This window comes from Myotis lucifugus, unplaced genomic scaffold (assembly GCF_000147115.1).
Source record: "Myotis lucifugus unplaced genomic scaffold, Myoluc2.0 scaffold_3, whole genome shotgun sequence".
NCBI lineage: Eukaryota > Metazoa > Chordata > Mammalia > Chiroptera > Vespertilionidae > Myotis > Myotis lucifugus.
In genome coordinates this window covers 28129435-28146499 of record NW_005871051.1, presented here as the reverse complement: position 1 = coordinate 28146499, position 17065 = coordinate 28129435, and the positions used below count along the sequence as shown (strand labels likewise).

Here is a 17065-nt window from a genome sequence, read left to right as displayed (position 1 = left end):
CTGACATCCTCGTGTGGATGTGAAAAGGCAAAGCCTTTAAATACCCAGGACTAAAGACCCACAAGAACGATGATAGACAGCAGGGCCAGTTACAGAGGGCACTGGCCACATAAGGCAGGCTGGCACCAAAATGAAAAGCTCCACGTCAAAATCAAAACCCACGTCAGAGGGAGTGAGAGCACAAGCGAGACTTTGGACCAGAGCACTGAGCCCAGAAGGCAGAGGAACCGACCAAGGCACGAGAAACAAGAGCAACAAGGCGACAGATGCGGCGGACACTGGTGACTAGTTTGGCTCAATGGGTAGAGTGCCAGCCCATGGACTGAAGGGTCATGGGTTCGATTCCAGTCAAGGGCAGGTACCTCAGTTGCAGGCTCAATCCCCAGACCTGGCCAGGGGCCACCAATCAATGTATCTTTCTCACATGGATGTTTCTCTCTCTCTCTCTGTCTCTCCCCTTCCCTTCTAAATAAACAAACAAATAAATAAATAAATAAATGGAAAACTATCCTCCAGTGAGAACTAACAACAACAAAAGAATGATAAACGAAACAAGGGAAAACAAGTCATAACTTTAAATGAAACATGCAGATTTTTCTAAATTCTTAAGGGGGCAGCAGAATTAATTCATTCAGTAAATATTTACAGAGTGCCACCCTATGCCAGGAGCAGTTCTAGGGCAGACAATAAACACATCAAGTACTAAGTATATAAATTAGGTAGTTACAAGTGCCATGAAGAAGAGAGAGCAGGTGAGGGGTTAGGGAGGGACAGGGAAGGCCTCTCGGGTGAGGTATTTTCTTAGACGAAAGATTCTCTTCTGTTGGGCAACTTTAAGCAGCCTCTTGCATATCCGAAGTTTAGACCCAGAACCTGATTTTTTAAAAATTGATTTTAGAAAGAGAGAGGAAGGAAGAGAGAGAAAGAGCGTGGGGGAGAGAAACATTGATTTGCTGTTCCACTTATTTATGCATTCATCGGTTGCTTCTTGTATGCGCCCTGACCAGGGATCAAACCCACAACCTTGGTGTATTGAGATGATACTCTAACCAACTAAGCTACCTGGCCAAGGCCCAGAACCTGATCTTTTTTTTAAATTTTTAAAAAATATATATTTTTATTGATTTCAGAGAGGAAGGGAGAGAGAGAAAAAAAACATCAATGATGAGAGAGAATCATTAATTGGCTGCTTCCTGCACGTCCCCTACTGGGGACTGAGCCCGCAACCCGGGCATGTGCCCTAGACTGGCATCAAACCCAGGACCCTTGAGTCCACAGGCCAATGCTCTAACCCACTGAGCAAAACTGGCTAGGGCCCCAGAACCTGATCTTGAAGGGTGACCTTGACAGGAGATGTTAAACCATTCTGCAATAAGCAAGTAATCGCTAAAATATTTATTGTTTTTTGAGCTTTTTCTGGCTAGAGTTGGAGAAAGGATGTTTGCCCCCACCCCCCAGGATGTTTGGCCTAGAGACACATCAGACACATCATAGGGAATGTCTGGGAGGTGGCAATGGTCCCGGCAGCATGGTGCAGGCCACAGCCTCGGAGAGAAGGAAGTCAGGAACTATGGGTGCCAGACCATGACTTGTGGTGCAGTGACACTTGATGTTCAATTTAAATTTTCATTTTCTGCTCTGAAATTCCCATAGGATAATCCAAGCCTTTGTGCCTTATGATACTTTTAGCAGCAGGTAACAGAAAACCCTAATTCGGCTACTTGAACAAAAAAGGAATCCATTATCTCGCAAACAGGAAGTCTGGAGGCAGGGCAGCGGCCAGGCTGGCGAATTCTGTTCCGTTAATTCAGTGGCATCATTGAGGACTCAGGCTCATTTCATCTTTCTGCTCTGCCCTCTGCTTATTGCCTCACTCTCCAGCCCCCTGCCCTTGTGCTTGCAAGACGGCAGCGGCAGCCCCAGCCATCACCTCCTGTGACAGCTTCCAGAGGGAGAAAAGGGACCCTTTCACCTGAGACAAATCAACCTTTACCAGAAGCCCCGCAGAACTTTCCCTTCACATCTCATTGGTTACAATTGCATCCTAATCCTGTGCCTAAACCTGCCAACCACAGCTGGCGTGGGCGCCGGGTGAGATCTGTTTTGGGCAACAAAGAGGAAATGGGTCCAGGTCCAGATGAGGGGAGCCAGAGGCTCGGAGCCCGAGAAGCAGGGACAAGATGGCGGGGGTGGGGACGGGGGAGTAAAGACAGTTGTTTGTAGGTAGGATGGCAAATGGAAAGCAGAAGGGCTAGAATGGAAATGTATACAAAGACCAGACAGAAGGAAAGTCCTCTGAGCCAAAGCCAGACCCAAGTTTGCAAAGCAAACAGGCTCAACACATTCCAGGAACTAGCAATGAAAAGAAAATGACAGGGATGGAAAGGAACCCCCACCAGCTTCAGGGCAGGAAAAAACCTGGCTCCCTGCGATGCATTGGATTTTGCCTTTGCGGCTATTTATGTTACTACATTTCTCAAGGCATGTGAGCACCAGGATGGCATTTTGAGGGATAACTTGGTTCCCAAGGATTTTCTGCCCACCAAATTCCCCTTTTGAATGGGAAGACAACTGGAAGACGTTTTGAGATATCCAGAAGCTTGGAAAACAGAACCTGACAAAATAATAGAATAAAACCAAATGAAAATGCAGGCTTCCAGAAATGGCAGTCAAGGCACAAAGGGACTGCTTGGCCACTGGGGACCCCCGCTGGGCCACCCCCCTCCTCGGAGGCCTGCCTGCCTGGCGCAGTTGCCGGCATCTTTTCTGCCCCCTCTTGTGCAATGTCAGGAAGTGTGCGTTGGAGCCACATCCTTCACCGGGGGCTCGTACGGAATCTTTACTTCACTCGGTGACCACGCAGAACAATAACAGCTGCCACCCTCTTCCTGAGTTTAATAACAATGGCTGAACCGTTTACCCACCCGGACACTTGTGATGGAACGGCTTTTAGAAAGTTGTTTTGTTGTCTCTTTCCGAAAGCCACACTGCCCAGAGCAACATGACGCGCCTTCCCCCCACCCCCACCCTCCGGCCATCAGGGACCAGGAACTGAGTCATGAGTCTCACGCAGGGCTCCAGCCACTGGCTTTTCTTCTATATTGGGAAAGAATACCGAAAGTGTCTGATAGTTTCAAATTCCTTCTTCACCTACACTTGCATTACAAGCTGTCCGTGTTCTCGTCTTGACTTAGTATCCTGGATAAGATCTCAAATGAGAAACGACAGGAAGTTCACAGCGAATACTGACGTGACTGGGGACTAGGGCTGGTTTTTATTTTCTGCTTCTTCTTCTTCTTCTTGGTAGGAAAGATGTCAGAAAAAAAAGGCAGGGGGGCAGGGTTGTAGGTTTGAGGCCTCATTTCTCAAGGGGCCCCATGAACTTTGTGGCTTTGGGTTTGGGGTAGCCAGTTAGGTGACAAGCCTGAAGGCCACTTCATGAACCCTGTGGCCGCCCCTCACTCACGCTCCAGCTGGCCCATCAGGACGCTGTACTGCCTCAAACTCATTTGTCCTCGGTCTCCCAGGGAGGAAGTCATTTTATTTTATTTATTTTATTTTATTTATTTTTATTGATTTCAGAGAGGAAGGGAGAGGGAGATAGAAATATCAATGATGAGAGAGAATCATTGATCGACTGCCTCCTGCATGCCCCCTACTGGGGGTTAAGCCCACAACCCAGGCATGTGCCCTTGACCAGAATTGAACCCGGGACCCTTCAGTCCAAAGCTGATGCTCTATCCACTGAGCTAAACCGGCTAGATCAGGAAATCATTTTAAAAGGCAGTGGGAGCCTAGCAGCTTGTTCTGGACCCAGACTCCAAGAGCAGGTCACTTCCCTTTCCAGTCAGGGAAGGAGTTTGGGTTTTACAAGAAACCCACTCTTGGTGCAGGGAACTCGGGCCTAAGGGGCTGAGCTGCCCTGCCTTCCTCTGGCCTCCCCCTGCCCTCAGTGATGCCCTGAGGACCACCGGCTCAGGCTCTAGTCCAGAAGGTTCTCTGGGTCTGAGGGTCACAGGGGTTGTTGAAAACTACTTAACACAGACCTCCAAGGTGCAGAGCTGCTGGCCACAGAATCTGCCACCCAGGTTCTGCCTAGAATCTTCTAGAATACCACCTGTCTCCCTTCCCTTTCACCTCCCCCTTCTCTGCCAGCTCTTTGCCCCACACCTATTTCCATCTCTTCTGTCAAAACTGCCCCTAACCCTCATGCACTCCACTCCTCCCTCTTTCTTCCTTCACTTCTCTTCCTTTTCTCTTTCCCTCTCCTTTTTTCTTTTCATTTGTTCTTTACTTCTCTCCTCTCCCCATTCTCTTTCTCCCTCCCTCTCCTCATTTCCCTTCCTCTCTTCACCTGAACAGGAGACAGACCTGACTTATGCTGGTTAGCAGACGAGATCGTTTGTTGGATGTCGGCTCCCTCTCACAACAAATAGAGACAGTCACGGTGGCGGCAGCGGCTCCCCATGCCAACCACCCACCTGGGCTGGGTGTTTTACACATGCTCAGAGAGGCACGTGTGTGTGACTTCCACTTTCCAGTGGAGTTACATCCTCACCCACGGCCACATGACTGGCAAAATCTGGAATTGAACCAGCTGGGAACAGAGGGCCCGATCTTGGCTCCAGGTCCCGCTCCGATTCACCACAAGACCAAATGCCACTTGTGATCAAAGGTTACCTCCACCGTGGGAAGGGAAAGAGGCCTCGCTCCTTGAGAAGCTACATCGCCTGCCTCCCTGTCCTCCTGGGGCCAAGTCCATCCTTCCCCAGGGCATCCCACACCCAGCCAGGTTTGGACACACTTGCTGCTGTGAGCTCCACCTCCTGCGGTCTCAGCTCTGACCGTACTTAAAACAAGGGTTCCAGTGAAGTTACTAGCAGTTTAATCTTTTCCACCCAGCTCTGATTTTCCATAAGTCTGCAAAGGTGGAGTGAGACTAAAGTCACCGAGTGTCAGGTTCTTCTTCTTCCTGACCGAAATGGGGCTGTTATGGGCCACGGTATGTGGTCCCACTTCTCCAGGTCGCCCTGCAAAGAATGAAGATGCAGGGGCGCTGGCTTTCACAGAAAGAGGGCAGCCCCTTGAGAAGAGCTAAGGTAATTAACATAAGAAAGCGATGGAAGCCTTTGGTGCCACACTTGGCAATGTTTCAGGCCAGATTCATACTTTGGGAGCCTTGTTTTATTTGGTGGCCCTATGCAGACTCAGGTGTAAGGAATGAGTTGTTTAGAAACTGTGGCTAAGCTCAGAAAAGAGTATGAGGTTTTGCCTCCACATGAAAAGAGGAACTCGAGTTAAAATAAGCAGTGATCCTGCTGAAGCGCCACCAGAGCTGGGTGTGGATGAAAGGGGCCACATGCGAACCTGACAAGCTCAGGGGAGGCCTGCAGGTGGGCTTGCAAACTCAGAGACCTAAAGTCACCACAAAGGATGGTCTGAATTAAACTTTAACTAACAGCAGTTATGGTGGGTAGTTACGTCCTAGGCTGGTATCTTCACTGACAAGGTCAACCTTTACCTTAACTGAGCCTATCTGTCTTTTTGCATCTATGATAACATATCCTTGAAATGTCTGGGTAACTTGTAACTTCCCTTTTTCCAGACCCCTTGGGGCACAACCTAATGTGCTTGGGTGCCAGGACAGATACCACAAATTCCTTCATTGTTATTGTTATCACGTTAATTGTTGACTGTTAACTATCCTGCACCCGCCTAAGTATGTGTCTATCATTTTACTTTTTATCCAATCCCAAGTGTTCCCCCCTGCTTTGCTTTCTCCCACCTCTCTTATCTATCACCAGTGGATTTCATGTAACCCACCTATGTCATGTAACCCACCCTCCTTTGATTGCAATGTATAAAAATATATGAAAAACCACCATTCTCTGGAGCAGGGGTCCTCAAACTTTTTAAACAGGGGGCCAGTTCACTGACCCTCAGACTGTTGGAGGGCCACACTATAGTTTAAAAAAAAACTATGAACAAATTCCTATGCACACTGCACATATCTTATTTTGAAGTAAAAAAACAAGATGGGAACAAATACAATATTTGTATTTGCATGTGGCCCTCGGGCCGTAGTTTGAGGACCCCTGCTCTGGAGCATTATCCCAATCTGTTGAGATACTGCTTCCCGGCAATTGTCGACAGTTTGGCTCAAATAAACTCACAAATATTCTTTACAGGTTTGAATGTTTTTACGTTAACATGGGACTCCGCCTAATTACATGCCTGCCTTAATTCGATCCCTGGAGGCATATACTCCTATTCTTTTAGTAAGGTGTTGTCCTTTTACAGGAAGGTGTATCTTAGGGGTGGGCACTTCCTTGGGCCATCTAGGCCCCACAGCTCGCTATCCCCTGGTTAGTCAGTGTTGGCCACCAAGGAGGTCACAGGCCCAGTGCTGGGGTCAGGAGCAGACATGTCCAGCAGGGCCACAGCTCTCTCAGGAAACCTGCCTGCCTATCACCCTAGCCGAGTGTGGGCCTCAGGTAACCACACTGTGCCCCCACAACTCTACCCCCATCTCAGAGTAGTGGGTGGGCACCTGCTTCAAGACAACGGATTTTTGCACAGACCTGTGGCCCGAGTGGCCCACACAGAAAATCGAACCATATTCCCTCTTGGGACTGGGAACTGAGAAGTGAGCCTATTAGTGGGAGAAGAGCAGACCCACAGAGAAGGGCTGCGTTGCGGCAGGTAGCACGTGGGGTGTGGGGCCCCAAACCCTTCTGGTCCCAGGCCTTCTCCCTCCTTGCTCTGTGCATCCCCCGCAAAGGCCGCCCACCCCTTACATGAGTTAGCCAAACCGAGTCTTTGTTCTTTGCAACCCCCCAAACCTAGTGAGACCCCCTGGTCCTGAAGCTGCTGCAGGACTGACAACAATTCACAGGAACACACAATGCGTGGAGATGAGAGGAAACAGATGCTAGACAGGGTCTAACATTTACAAGCCCTGGGTGCAAAGTCACGTCTTTTCCAGCTTAAGGCCTAGTCATAATTAAAGTCTTCTTTACTTTGAAGGAATAGAACAAACCACAAGGGGAAAAAGATCAAACACATCAACCAACTTTTAACTTAAGAGAGTTTACACTCCTTTCATCAAAGCACCTATCAAGGATGCCACCCAGCCAAGAGGCCATCGAGGCACACTGCCTGCCCCATGCAGCCCTCCCCTCGCTGGCCACATCCCTGGAAGGTGAAGCCCATATGGGAGATGACTGTTATAATGCCAGCAAGTACTTGAAAGGACAGTCGTGTACCAGGTGTGCCAACATTTGTTTCTGGGGAGCAGGCCAAGACATATGGGTGTCCCAGACTAGCTAAGACATTGAAATGGATACTCTTTAGATACTGGTGCAGATGCACAGATAGGAGGGATGCAGAAGCCAGAAGCAATGCTCAGCCTGACCTCGATCAGGTGGAGCAATTCCGCTTGAGCCCAAACTTGCATCTCCCATGGAAGCTGTGCAGCAAACAGCTCCTGACTACTGAGAAGACAGCTTCATGACTACCTGTGTGGCTCAAGCATGACCCTCCAGGTCTCACTCCCTGTCCCAAATGGCTCATTGATCCAAGTGAATCCTTTGATCCACAGAACTAGCCTCCCTAGAGGCATTCTATTCAATAGTGACAGAGTCCTGCCCTTGAGGCCAGCTCTGTTTGTATTACTGCCTCTTAGTCCTGCACAAAATGCACCATCCCCTTACCATTCTGGAATCAGGGATTGTTTCCCTTCCACTTCCATTTTCTTTTTAACTAAACCCCGCAGACCTGTCACTGCTCCTCCATGACACAGTGTCCCAACTCTTGTGTATCCTGGCTGCTCTGGCTGCCATGTGGGCGCACTTGGCCTTAGTCCAATGAGCCAGGAGTGACTCCTCTGCCCCCACTGAGGACACTGAGAATGTCACCACCTTCATTCTGCCCACCCCCTGCTCTCTTCATGCAGCCAGATAAAAATAGCTCCCCTGGCCTCCACATCATTCAGCTGTCATGCACTGTGGTCACACAAAGCCCTGCTGTTTGTCACACAAACTGAGAGTAGGGTGGTCCTCCCGACTTGGACTGGCGCACACTGGTTTTTCTCTAACATCTCACAGCCAGTTTTACACACTCGGACTTTACATGGTGCATCTGATGCCACGAGCATCCCTCAGCCTTTGACAAGACAGACCTCGACGAATGGAAAGTACTTTTTCAGGTGCTGTTTCGTGCTAATCCTCTGGGCAACCTTCTAGCCCCTTGGAAAGGGCGGTCTATTCTCCTGCAAGTTCCCCTCCTTTTCTCCTTCCTGGTCCACTGACTCTCACTCCTTTCAGCCACAGAAGAAAATAACCCAGGAGCCACAGCAGCTAACTTTCCTTCACTTCTGGGTCCTTCTTTACCATTGTTTCCCCTTCACACCCATGAATGCAAATAATGTCTATTATACCTGCCCCATCAGGTCACAGAGCAGGGTCACAGTTCCCCTGCTAAGCCACTCCCACCCATGGAGTTCTAGGAGGAAGACAGGCTCAGCCAGGTCCTAGTGTCTAGGCTACCTGGGGCCCCTTCTCTTCTTCCTCTTTTTCACTCTTTCTCCACCAACATAGGCTCTAATCAGCTCAGATTTCTAGGTTCATTACAGGCTTACCTGAACAGTGAATTTATCATCTTCGTTGGGCAGAATCCTGTAAGTGTAAACGCAATTCCGATACCTGAAATAGACCAAAGACCTTATTAGAACCCACGCAGGAACATTTTTCTGGTACCTGAAATGACAAGAATTCCTGACATGGCTCGGGAAGTCTGAGTGTGAAGTCTCTGAACTTTGGAGCTGACTGTTCTGAGGGGTGATCAGCCCTGACATCCAGTGGAGCGTCAGGAAAAGGCAGGGGGGTCTTTGGGGCATGATTTGCATTGGTGCTTGACAGCTCTGTGGTCTGAGCTAAAGCCATCCACCAGCTGGAAGGGTTTCCACAACCTTGGAGCTGTCATGTTGGCCAAAGAACAGAGCCAGACGGGGTGTTTCAAATGTAAATAAGACTCCATGGGGCTAAACAAGGTGGGGACATGCTGAATGGGTGTCAGACACAGCCACAGAGAGGACCACAATGGCCAAGGAGAGGCTCTGGGTGGAGCACCTCCCTCCTCCTGAGCTACCCTCCCACCCTGTGGCCTGTCCCTGGACAGTTGGCCCCATAAGTTCATACTCCCAAAGGTCAGCCACCATCCCATCAGCGACCTGGATTTTCCTCAACAGCTGGCGAGTGAGCCTTAGGATTGCTTCTAATGCGGAAGAGTCAGGGGCCCTGGATTCTCTTCTCTTTCTAGAAGCTCCACTTTCCTTTTGTTCAGGAGTCCCCAATGTGAGGGGAAGGAGGAGGAGGAGGAGGAGGAGGAGGAGGAGGAGGAGGAGGAGGAGGAGGAAGAGGAGGAGGAGATAGTTTTTACTTTCCTAACACCTTTGAGAGTAAGATAAGTTGTCAAGTCTGAGCACCTTGGGAGAACACACTGGGGGGCGGTCCAGCTGGGCCAGAGGCGTAGGGAGTTTCAGGGAACACTATTTGGGTTTTATACTCTTAGTTGAAACTGCTGGTCTGTTCTCATCCACCATAATCTCCCCCCATTTCCTCCACTTGAGATTCTCAGGAACCTTGAACCACTCACTCCTGCTGAACCTCTAGGTGGGGACCACACTCCAACTCACAGATACTCATTTTATTTCTGGGATCAAGACAATGAATAAATAACTCATTACAAAAATTTCACTTATTTAGCCTTGCTTGTGTGCCTGGATTTTCACTTATTTAGCCTTGCTTGTGTGCCTGGCATTTCACTAAGCATTCATATGTGTTACTGTCTAACTAGATTTTTAAAATTATACACTCGTCTTAAAATTTTAAGACCATATAGAAAGATATAAAATAAAAATCAAATGTCTCCTACCCCTTCTCCTGTAAGTCCAGCTTCTTAGATTTACTGCCCCCTTTTGTAAATCATTCCAGAACTTTTAAACATGCACACAAACTTTTTATTTTTTTATTTTTAAACAAGTTTTTATTGATTTCAGAGAGGAAGAGAGAGGGGGAGAGAGAGACAGAAACATCAATGATGAGAGAGAATCATTGATCGGCTGCCTCCTGCATGCCCCACACTGGGACTGAGCCCGCAACCTGGGCATATGCCCTGACTGGGATTCGAACCATGATCTCCTGGTTCATAGATCAAAGCTCAATCACTGAGCCATGCCAGCTGGGGTAGATGCATGTCTTTTTAAATGCAAATAATATCATACAATATTTGTTGTTCAGAAGTGTGCTTTTTTCTTTTTAATCTTCAGCAGAGAATATGTTTTACTTATTTTAGAGAGAAGGGAATAGAGAGAGAGAGAAAGACAGAGAAAGAGAGAGAGAGATCAATGTATGAGAGAAACAGTGATTGGCCGCTTCCCATGTGTGCCCTGATCAGGAATTGAACCTTCAACCTTTCCGTGCACAGGTCAACACTCCAACCAACTGAGCCACACTGACCAGTGCCAAAAACGTACTTTTTTTCACCAAAAAAAAAAAAATATCTTAGAAGTCTTCCCAAGTTATGTTCCACCTTTAGGCTATACAATCATTTACTTGACTAGACCATGCTTTTTATTATTGTAAATAATGCTGCCGCGAACATCTCTGTTCCTATACCTTGTGTATACTGGCGAGTTCAAAGTTCAGTTTCCCCATCAGTAAGCCCAGGGTCAACAATGGGGTCTACTGTTGTTGTGCAGACTAAGTGAATTGATATAAGAAAAGCATTTAGAATAGCACTCCCACCTCCTTCCTGACCACACTAAATACTCCACGCTGAGATTCCTGGTGATCCTGGACCAATCACTGGGAAGAACAGCTGAGCTACAGGACAGGGCTCTATTCTGATAGAAACTAGCAATCGCCTCCCAATGAGGTGGTGTCACTTTTTGTTCTGCTAACCGGATATGAAAGTGTCTATTTCCCCACACCCTGCCAACTGACTGTTATCAGACATTTCAATCTTTGCAAATCTGAGAGGTGATAGCTTGCTTTATGAGAAAGGTTGAACATGTTTTCATATGTTTTGCTATCGGTATTTCTTTTTTTCATATGTTTTGCTATTGGTATGTCTGCCCCAGCCCCATCACCTCCAGCCTCCACTCCTCCTCAGAGCCTGCCAGACTATTGCCAAATAGCTGGAACCCTACTGTGCTTTTATCTTTCACCTCTAGTTCTAATGACACTTCTTCCTGGGAACACACAAATGAGAGAAGGACAAGAACCGCCTCTTAAGCGGCTGAGGGCAGCTAATTTGTGGAAGAGGTTGAGCAGGGCCAAAACATTAGCTTGTAGGCAGAAAGAAAGAACATAGTCACAAGGAGAGGGACAGAGACAGCCGCACAGAACAGGAAGGCCCTTTATGACTTTTTCAAAGATGTTCCAGAAACACTGAAACAATGAAGCAGCTCCACATGACGTAAATAGATCAAAAGCAAGTACAAGAGGAAGAGGGACACTTTGCCCTGGACAGTCACATCTCAGCCGCTCCAGTGCCTGGGGCAGATACCGTGTTCCTGGGGCCAAATCAGTTTAGATCTTCAAGGGAAACTGACGCACACGCACACAACCCACAGGGGAGCAGTCATTCCAGACTGCATACCATGGGGTGCTGGGGGCTCACAGGGAAGTGGAGGGGGCACTCCCCAGCTTCTCCCACATGCAGCTGCATTTCAGTCTGGTCCTATATGCATACACATGTACATGCCTGTACACACAGAATGCACATGGATATATATATATGTATATGTGTGTGTGTGTGTGAATATATATATATATACACACACACAGATACTATATATATTCTATATAATAAAAGCCTAATATGCAAATAGACCAAATGGCAGAATGACTGGTGGAACAACTGGTCACTATGATGTGCACTGACCTTCAGGGGGCAGACACTCAATGCAGGAGCTGCCCCCAGCCCACAGGCCCCAGGCCAGCCAAGGAGGGTGCCAGTGGGCCCCCCCCACATGGCCCCACAAATCGGCCCTGATCACTGGTCAGGCCTAAGGACCCTACCTGTGCACAAATTTTGTGCACCAGGCCTCTAGTGTGTGTATATATATGTGTGTGTGTGTGTGTGTGTGTGTGTGTGTGTGTATATATATATATATATATATATATATATATATATTCACACACAGAGAGACTCTTACATGGAAATATTTAGAGTTAAATCATCTTTTATAACTACTACTCTAGAACATAATCCAGACAACATACCCATTGCTGTCTGGAAAAATCAATTGTGAAGACTGAGCAACGTGAGAGGAGGAAATCTAATTAGAAGGGTAACCTGGAGTCCCAGAGTCAGCATTAAACACCAGAAGAGGTGTTATTTGTAATACATAATTGAACCCAAACCATTTGGGTCCCGGAACATGGGAATACAATGTTTTTCTAATTAACGGGCAGGGGAATGTGCAATGAGCAGGCCAAGGAGGAGGGACCTGGTCTGCTGACGCTTGTTCTCGCCACCTCCCATGGGGCCCAGGCCCGCTGTGGCCACCAGCACTGACCTCACCTCCCACGCACTGCGCCCCTTCTAGCTTCCTCGGAGCCTAGGACTTCAGTCCTCAGCACCTCCCTCCCAAACCAGAACTAGTCACTCTGGAGATGGCCTCCATTTCGTCTCACTTTATCTTCACTCTATCTGGTTTCATTTGGTGGTTATTCCCAGCATCCATGCCCCAGGCCACTTTCTCCCTCAGGCTTCCAGGCACTGAACCCTGGTCCCAGCAGCCACGGCCACAGTGTGTCATTCAAGTCCTCTTCCTGCGTCATCTCTTTGAGCACTTCCTCTGAGGAGGCCCCACAAGACAGCTCGGTGTCTCCCGGAGGCTCCTCGGGCCTCCAGGAAGTTACAGAAGTGACACACTGCCTCCGCTCTGCTCCTTCTTTCTGTGAATTCTCTTCACAGACGGGCCCTGTACTCCTGAGATGTCACCATTCACATTATAGCTTATAAACAAGAGCGGCCGCGTTCAGTGGGTGCTTACCATGTGCTGGCCTTGGGTTATACGTGTTCCCACATTCCCCCATTTTATCCTCTGAGTAATCCAATGACCACCACAGAAAGACACATAGCCCAATTTTTGAAATGGGCAAAGGACATGAATAGACATTTCTTCAAAGAAGAGATAAGATACAAATGACTAAGAAGCACGTGAAAAGCCGCTCGACATGGTTAATCATCAGGGAAATGCAAATCAAAGTCACAATGAGATGCCACTTCACACCCACGAGGATGGTTATTATCAAAAAGATAATAGTAAGTGTTGGTGAGGATGTGGAGAGATTGGAACCCTCCTCCACTGCTGGTGGGGATATAAAACGGTGCAGTTGCTGTGGAAACAGCGTGGCAGGTCCTCAGGAAGTTAAACAGAGAATTCCCATAACCCAGCAGTTCACCCAAGACAATAAGAATCATATATCCACACAAAAACTTGTCTGTCAATGTTCACTGCAGCATTATTCACAGTATCCACGAAGTAGAAATACCTAATGTCCGTCAGCTATGAAAAGGAAGGATTTGTGCTGCAACATGGATCGACCTTGAAAACATTATGCTAAGTGAAAAAAGCCAGACGCAAAAGGCCACATATTGTCTGATTCCATTAGCCAGACGCAAAAGGCCACATATTGTCTGATTCCATTTCTATGAAATACCCGGAAGAGGCAAATGGTTAGAGACAGAAATTAGACTAGTGGTTGCCAGGGGCTGGGAGGAGGGGGCACAGGGAATGACTGCTAAGGGGTACAGGGTTGCTTTGGGGGATGATATGATGAAAATATTCTGGAATTAGAAAGTGGTGATGGTTCACAACATTATGCATGACTAAACACCGCGGAATTGTATACTGTACAAAGGGTGATCTTATGGGATGTGCATTCTCTCCCAGTAGAAAAATTAACCCCATGAGTGGGCATTGCACCAATGAGGATGCTGGGAGAGCATACGGAGGCTAGCATCTCACAAAGGCTAGAATTCACATCAGAGCAACCACAGAGGGCTCCCTCATAAGGACTGTGCCACATGGCATGAATTAGGGAGAGAGCAGACCTCCACCACTGGGTGGGGAGGAAGCCCTGGCTGGGAGGAGCACATCTCATCCCCATGCGTGGGTTCACGCTCCAGGAGATGGGACCATTCAACAGAGAAGAGCTGATGTCTGTGCACAGATGAGTTTAACCTGTCAGGTAGGCAAACTTGCACAATGCACCACACCCAGAGTCCACACTGGATGGAAGGATTGCCCTGGGATGCTGGGCATGGGCACAGACACTCGACTTGACCACAGTTGTTCCAAGTCACTGCCCATAGAAGGTCCCAGGAACCCACCGCCCAGCGGCCTCCGTGGCCTCCCCTCCCTCCTGGGCTTGCACATAGAGAGGAAACTCAGGGGAGTTGTTCTTGGAAAGACTCTTACGCAAACCAGACTTCAGGAGCTTGTGGTCCTCCAGCTCTGCTACTGGCCACTGTCTGTGCCAGCATTTCCCCCGCTTTCTGCCAATACCAGGTACAAAAAAACAGCACTTTTCTTTGCATTTGCACAAAAGTAATTAATGAGCAGTGTCAGCTTTACCGGATCTTTGAAAGGGGATTGAAGGAAAGAGGATTCTATCACAACCGTTCACACCACAGGAAATGGCTTCATACCTCTGCTGGACCTTTCTGCCCTCCCAAGCCCCTCTCTGTGGTTCTCTCACCAGGGGTCTCTCCTCCAGGCCTCCCTCCCACAACCCCACCCATAACCAGGCTTGCTGGCTCCTCCCCAAGAACAGCATGAGTTCAAGTCCTGGTTCTTCCATTTATTAATCCTGTAAACATGGCTTGTCACCTAACCTCCCTCAGTTTCTGCATCTGTCAAGTGGGAATAATAATAGCACTTTGTCCAAAAGCCATTGTGGACAGTAAGTGAGGCGATACACAGAAGGAGCCTAGAATAGAGCCTGGCACACATTACACCCTTTATGAGTCTTTTGCTGTCATTTCTAGGCAGAACGGGTTAGTAAACACCTTTTGTTAGTGGAGCAAGGTTTGGAGCCTGCTCTTTCTCAAGGGGACTGTCACACTCTTCTTCCCAAAACAAGTAGAATGCCTTCTCTGAGGGACTTTGATGGCTGTCTCCTTCTTTTTCATCTTTCTGACTCTGCCAATAAGGCCACCAAGTCCAGGCTGCCTGGTACAGTGTCTCTGGGAAGGAGACTGGGCAGGCCGTGTGCTGAGGAAAACCGAGGCTACCTCCCTGCCACAGCTGCTGGACCAGGCTGTGGCTTCTGAGCCAAAGGCAGCAGTGCATGCCCCTCCCCCAGCAGGGGAGCCACTCTCACCAGTGTGGTTTGGTGGGAACACCACCCAACTAGGCAGCTCCATATTGGATGATGAACCCAGTCCCAGCAGACGCTCTGGGGGCCCAGGATGCTCTTACAGGGCGGGCAGGTTGTAATTCCAACAACCCTGGACCATTGTTCTCATTCTGCCTGTGCAGCCCGGGCAAGAGGAGGCTGTCCCTGGCTGGCCTTTACATTGATGGACACTCCCCCCGCCCCGCCCCCCCCCGTTCCCAAAGGCTTATTTCTTCTCTGCAGCACAACACAACTGACAGGTGCACTGGGTCCTGCGTGGAAATACAATCCTGGCAGGAGAGGAGGGCACGACCTTGATGGCCTCTTGGCATCCTTCATCCAGGACAGGCTGGGCAGCCCCCAAGTGCCCTGTAGACTCCCTGCAGTGGGACCAACTCTGCTGGCAGCTTTGACTGGGGCCAAGTAAAGCTGACATAGACCTTACCCGGGAGAGCCCACTGTCACTCATGTTCTCAACACCCTCATCATAGACGACAGAGCTGGACCCAAATCATGTGGTCAGCAGCCTGGGATCTTCCCCCTCCAGCTCTCTGTACCCAAAGATGGGTCCCCAGGGTCTCCCTAAACCAGAGCTTTCTGAGTTGCTAAGGAGAGAGCTGGGCTTTCCTGCCACTGGCAGGTGGCAGCTGGCAGGGCTGACCTCCCCAGAGGAAGTACAGGTTCGCTAGGCCTGGGGTGAATGTGACTCTCAGGTCACGCGGGCAGCACTGAATTACAGCCTTATCTTTGGTGCCCCGCCCCCCACCCCCCAGTTTCATTTAAATAGTCAAATCCTGTCCTCTTTTCTGAGCATGAAGGCCACTTCTGGGGAGCTACACTCAGTTCCTGGAGCTCGAACACATTGCCTAAATCAGCAGTTGGACCCCCACTGTCCCCTCACAAGGGGGCACCAGGAAGAAGCTCTGGCCACATGGCAGGGCACAGGAGGATGAGGTGAGGGCACCGTGGCCTGTAAGGTCTTTTCCATGTGGGTATTTCTAGAGCAGGAGATGTGGCTTCCTCCAGCCGCCCGGGCTCACTTCTAGAGCAGGGTTACTACGAGGCCCTGACCTCACACCTGCACCATGCAGGGCCCTGCACCCTCGCTGACTTCCTGACAGCGGAGGGGTGAGCGTCACTTCTGAGACTGAGGAAAGCCCAGCTGCTCTCCCCCCAGCAGGGTCCCCAACACCAGGCCAGGGACCAGGATGCCGTGGGACCAGCTTTTCACCGTACGTGGGGAACAGAGAAAACTGAGGATGGTGGGTTATTTTTCCAGGAAATTAAACCTATTTGATTTAAAGGATTGGCTTTTTAAATTTTTATCTTAAAGAGTGTGTTCTTTCTGCTTCTTTGGTGTTAAAGGACGCTTTCTTTCATGAAATGAGCTGTTGGGAGGTGGCAGCTGTCCTTCATTTAGTTAGTTTTTAAATCTCTTTAATTGGCAAAATTAAGGGTAACAGCAAAATGAGGTCTCCCAGCTTTGGGGGAAATTTGGAGTCCATGGTATCCCCCAGCCCCCAGTGGCTCCTGACCCTGCAGGAAGGTGGCTTTCCCCACAAAAAGAGGAGAAAGGGGAGCCCTGGGCCTGGGGGGGTGAAACCTGGCCAAGGGGCGGGGCTCCCAGGGAGGCCTCCAGCCCTGGTGTCTGG

General features: G+C 49.1%; 1 protein-coding gene across 1 annotated transcript in view; it reads right to left on the bottom strand.

The window, feature by feature from the left end:
* INPP5D (inositol polyphosphate-5-phosphatase D) overlaps positions 1-17065 on the bottom strand; it is a 95833-nt gene that overhangs the window by 75987 nt on the left and 2781 nt on the right. Inside the window, 1 exon segment of the mRNA XM_006082792.3 lies at positions 8639-8702. Within this exon segment, the coding sequence (XP_006082854.1) occupies positions 8639-8702 (64 nt within the window).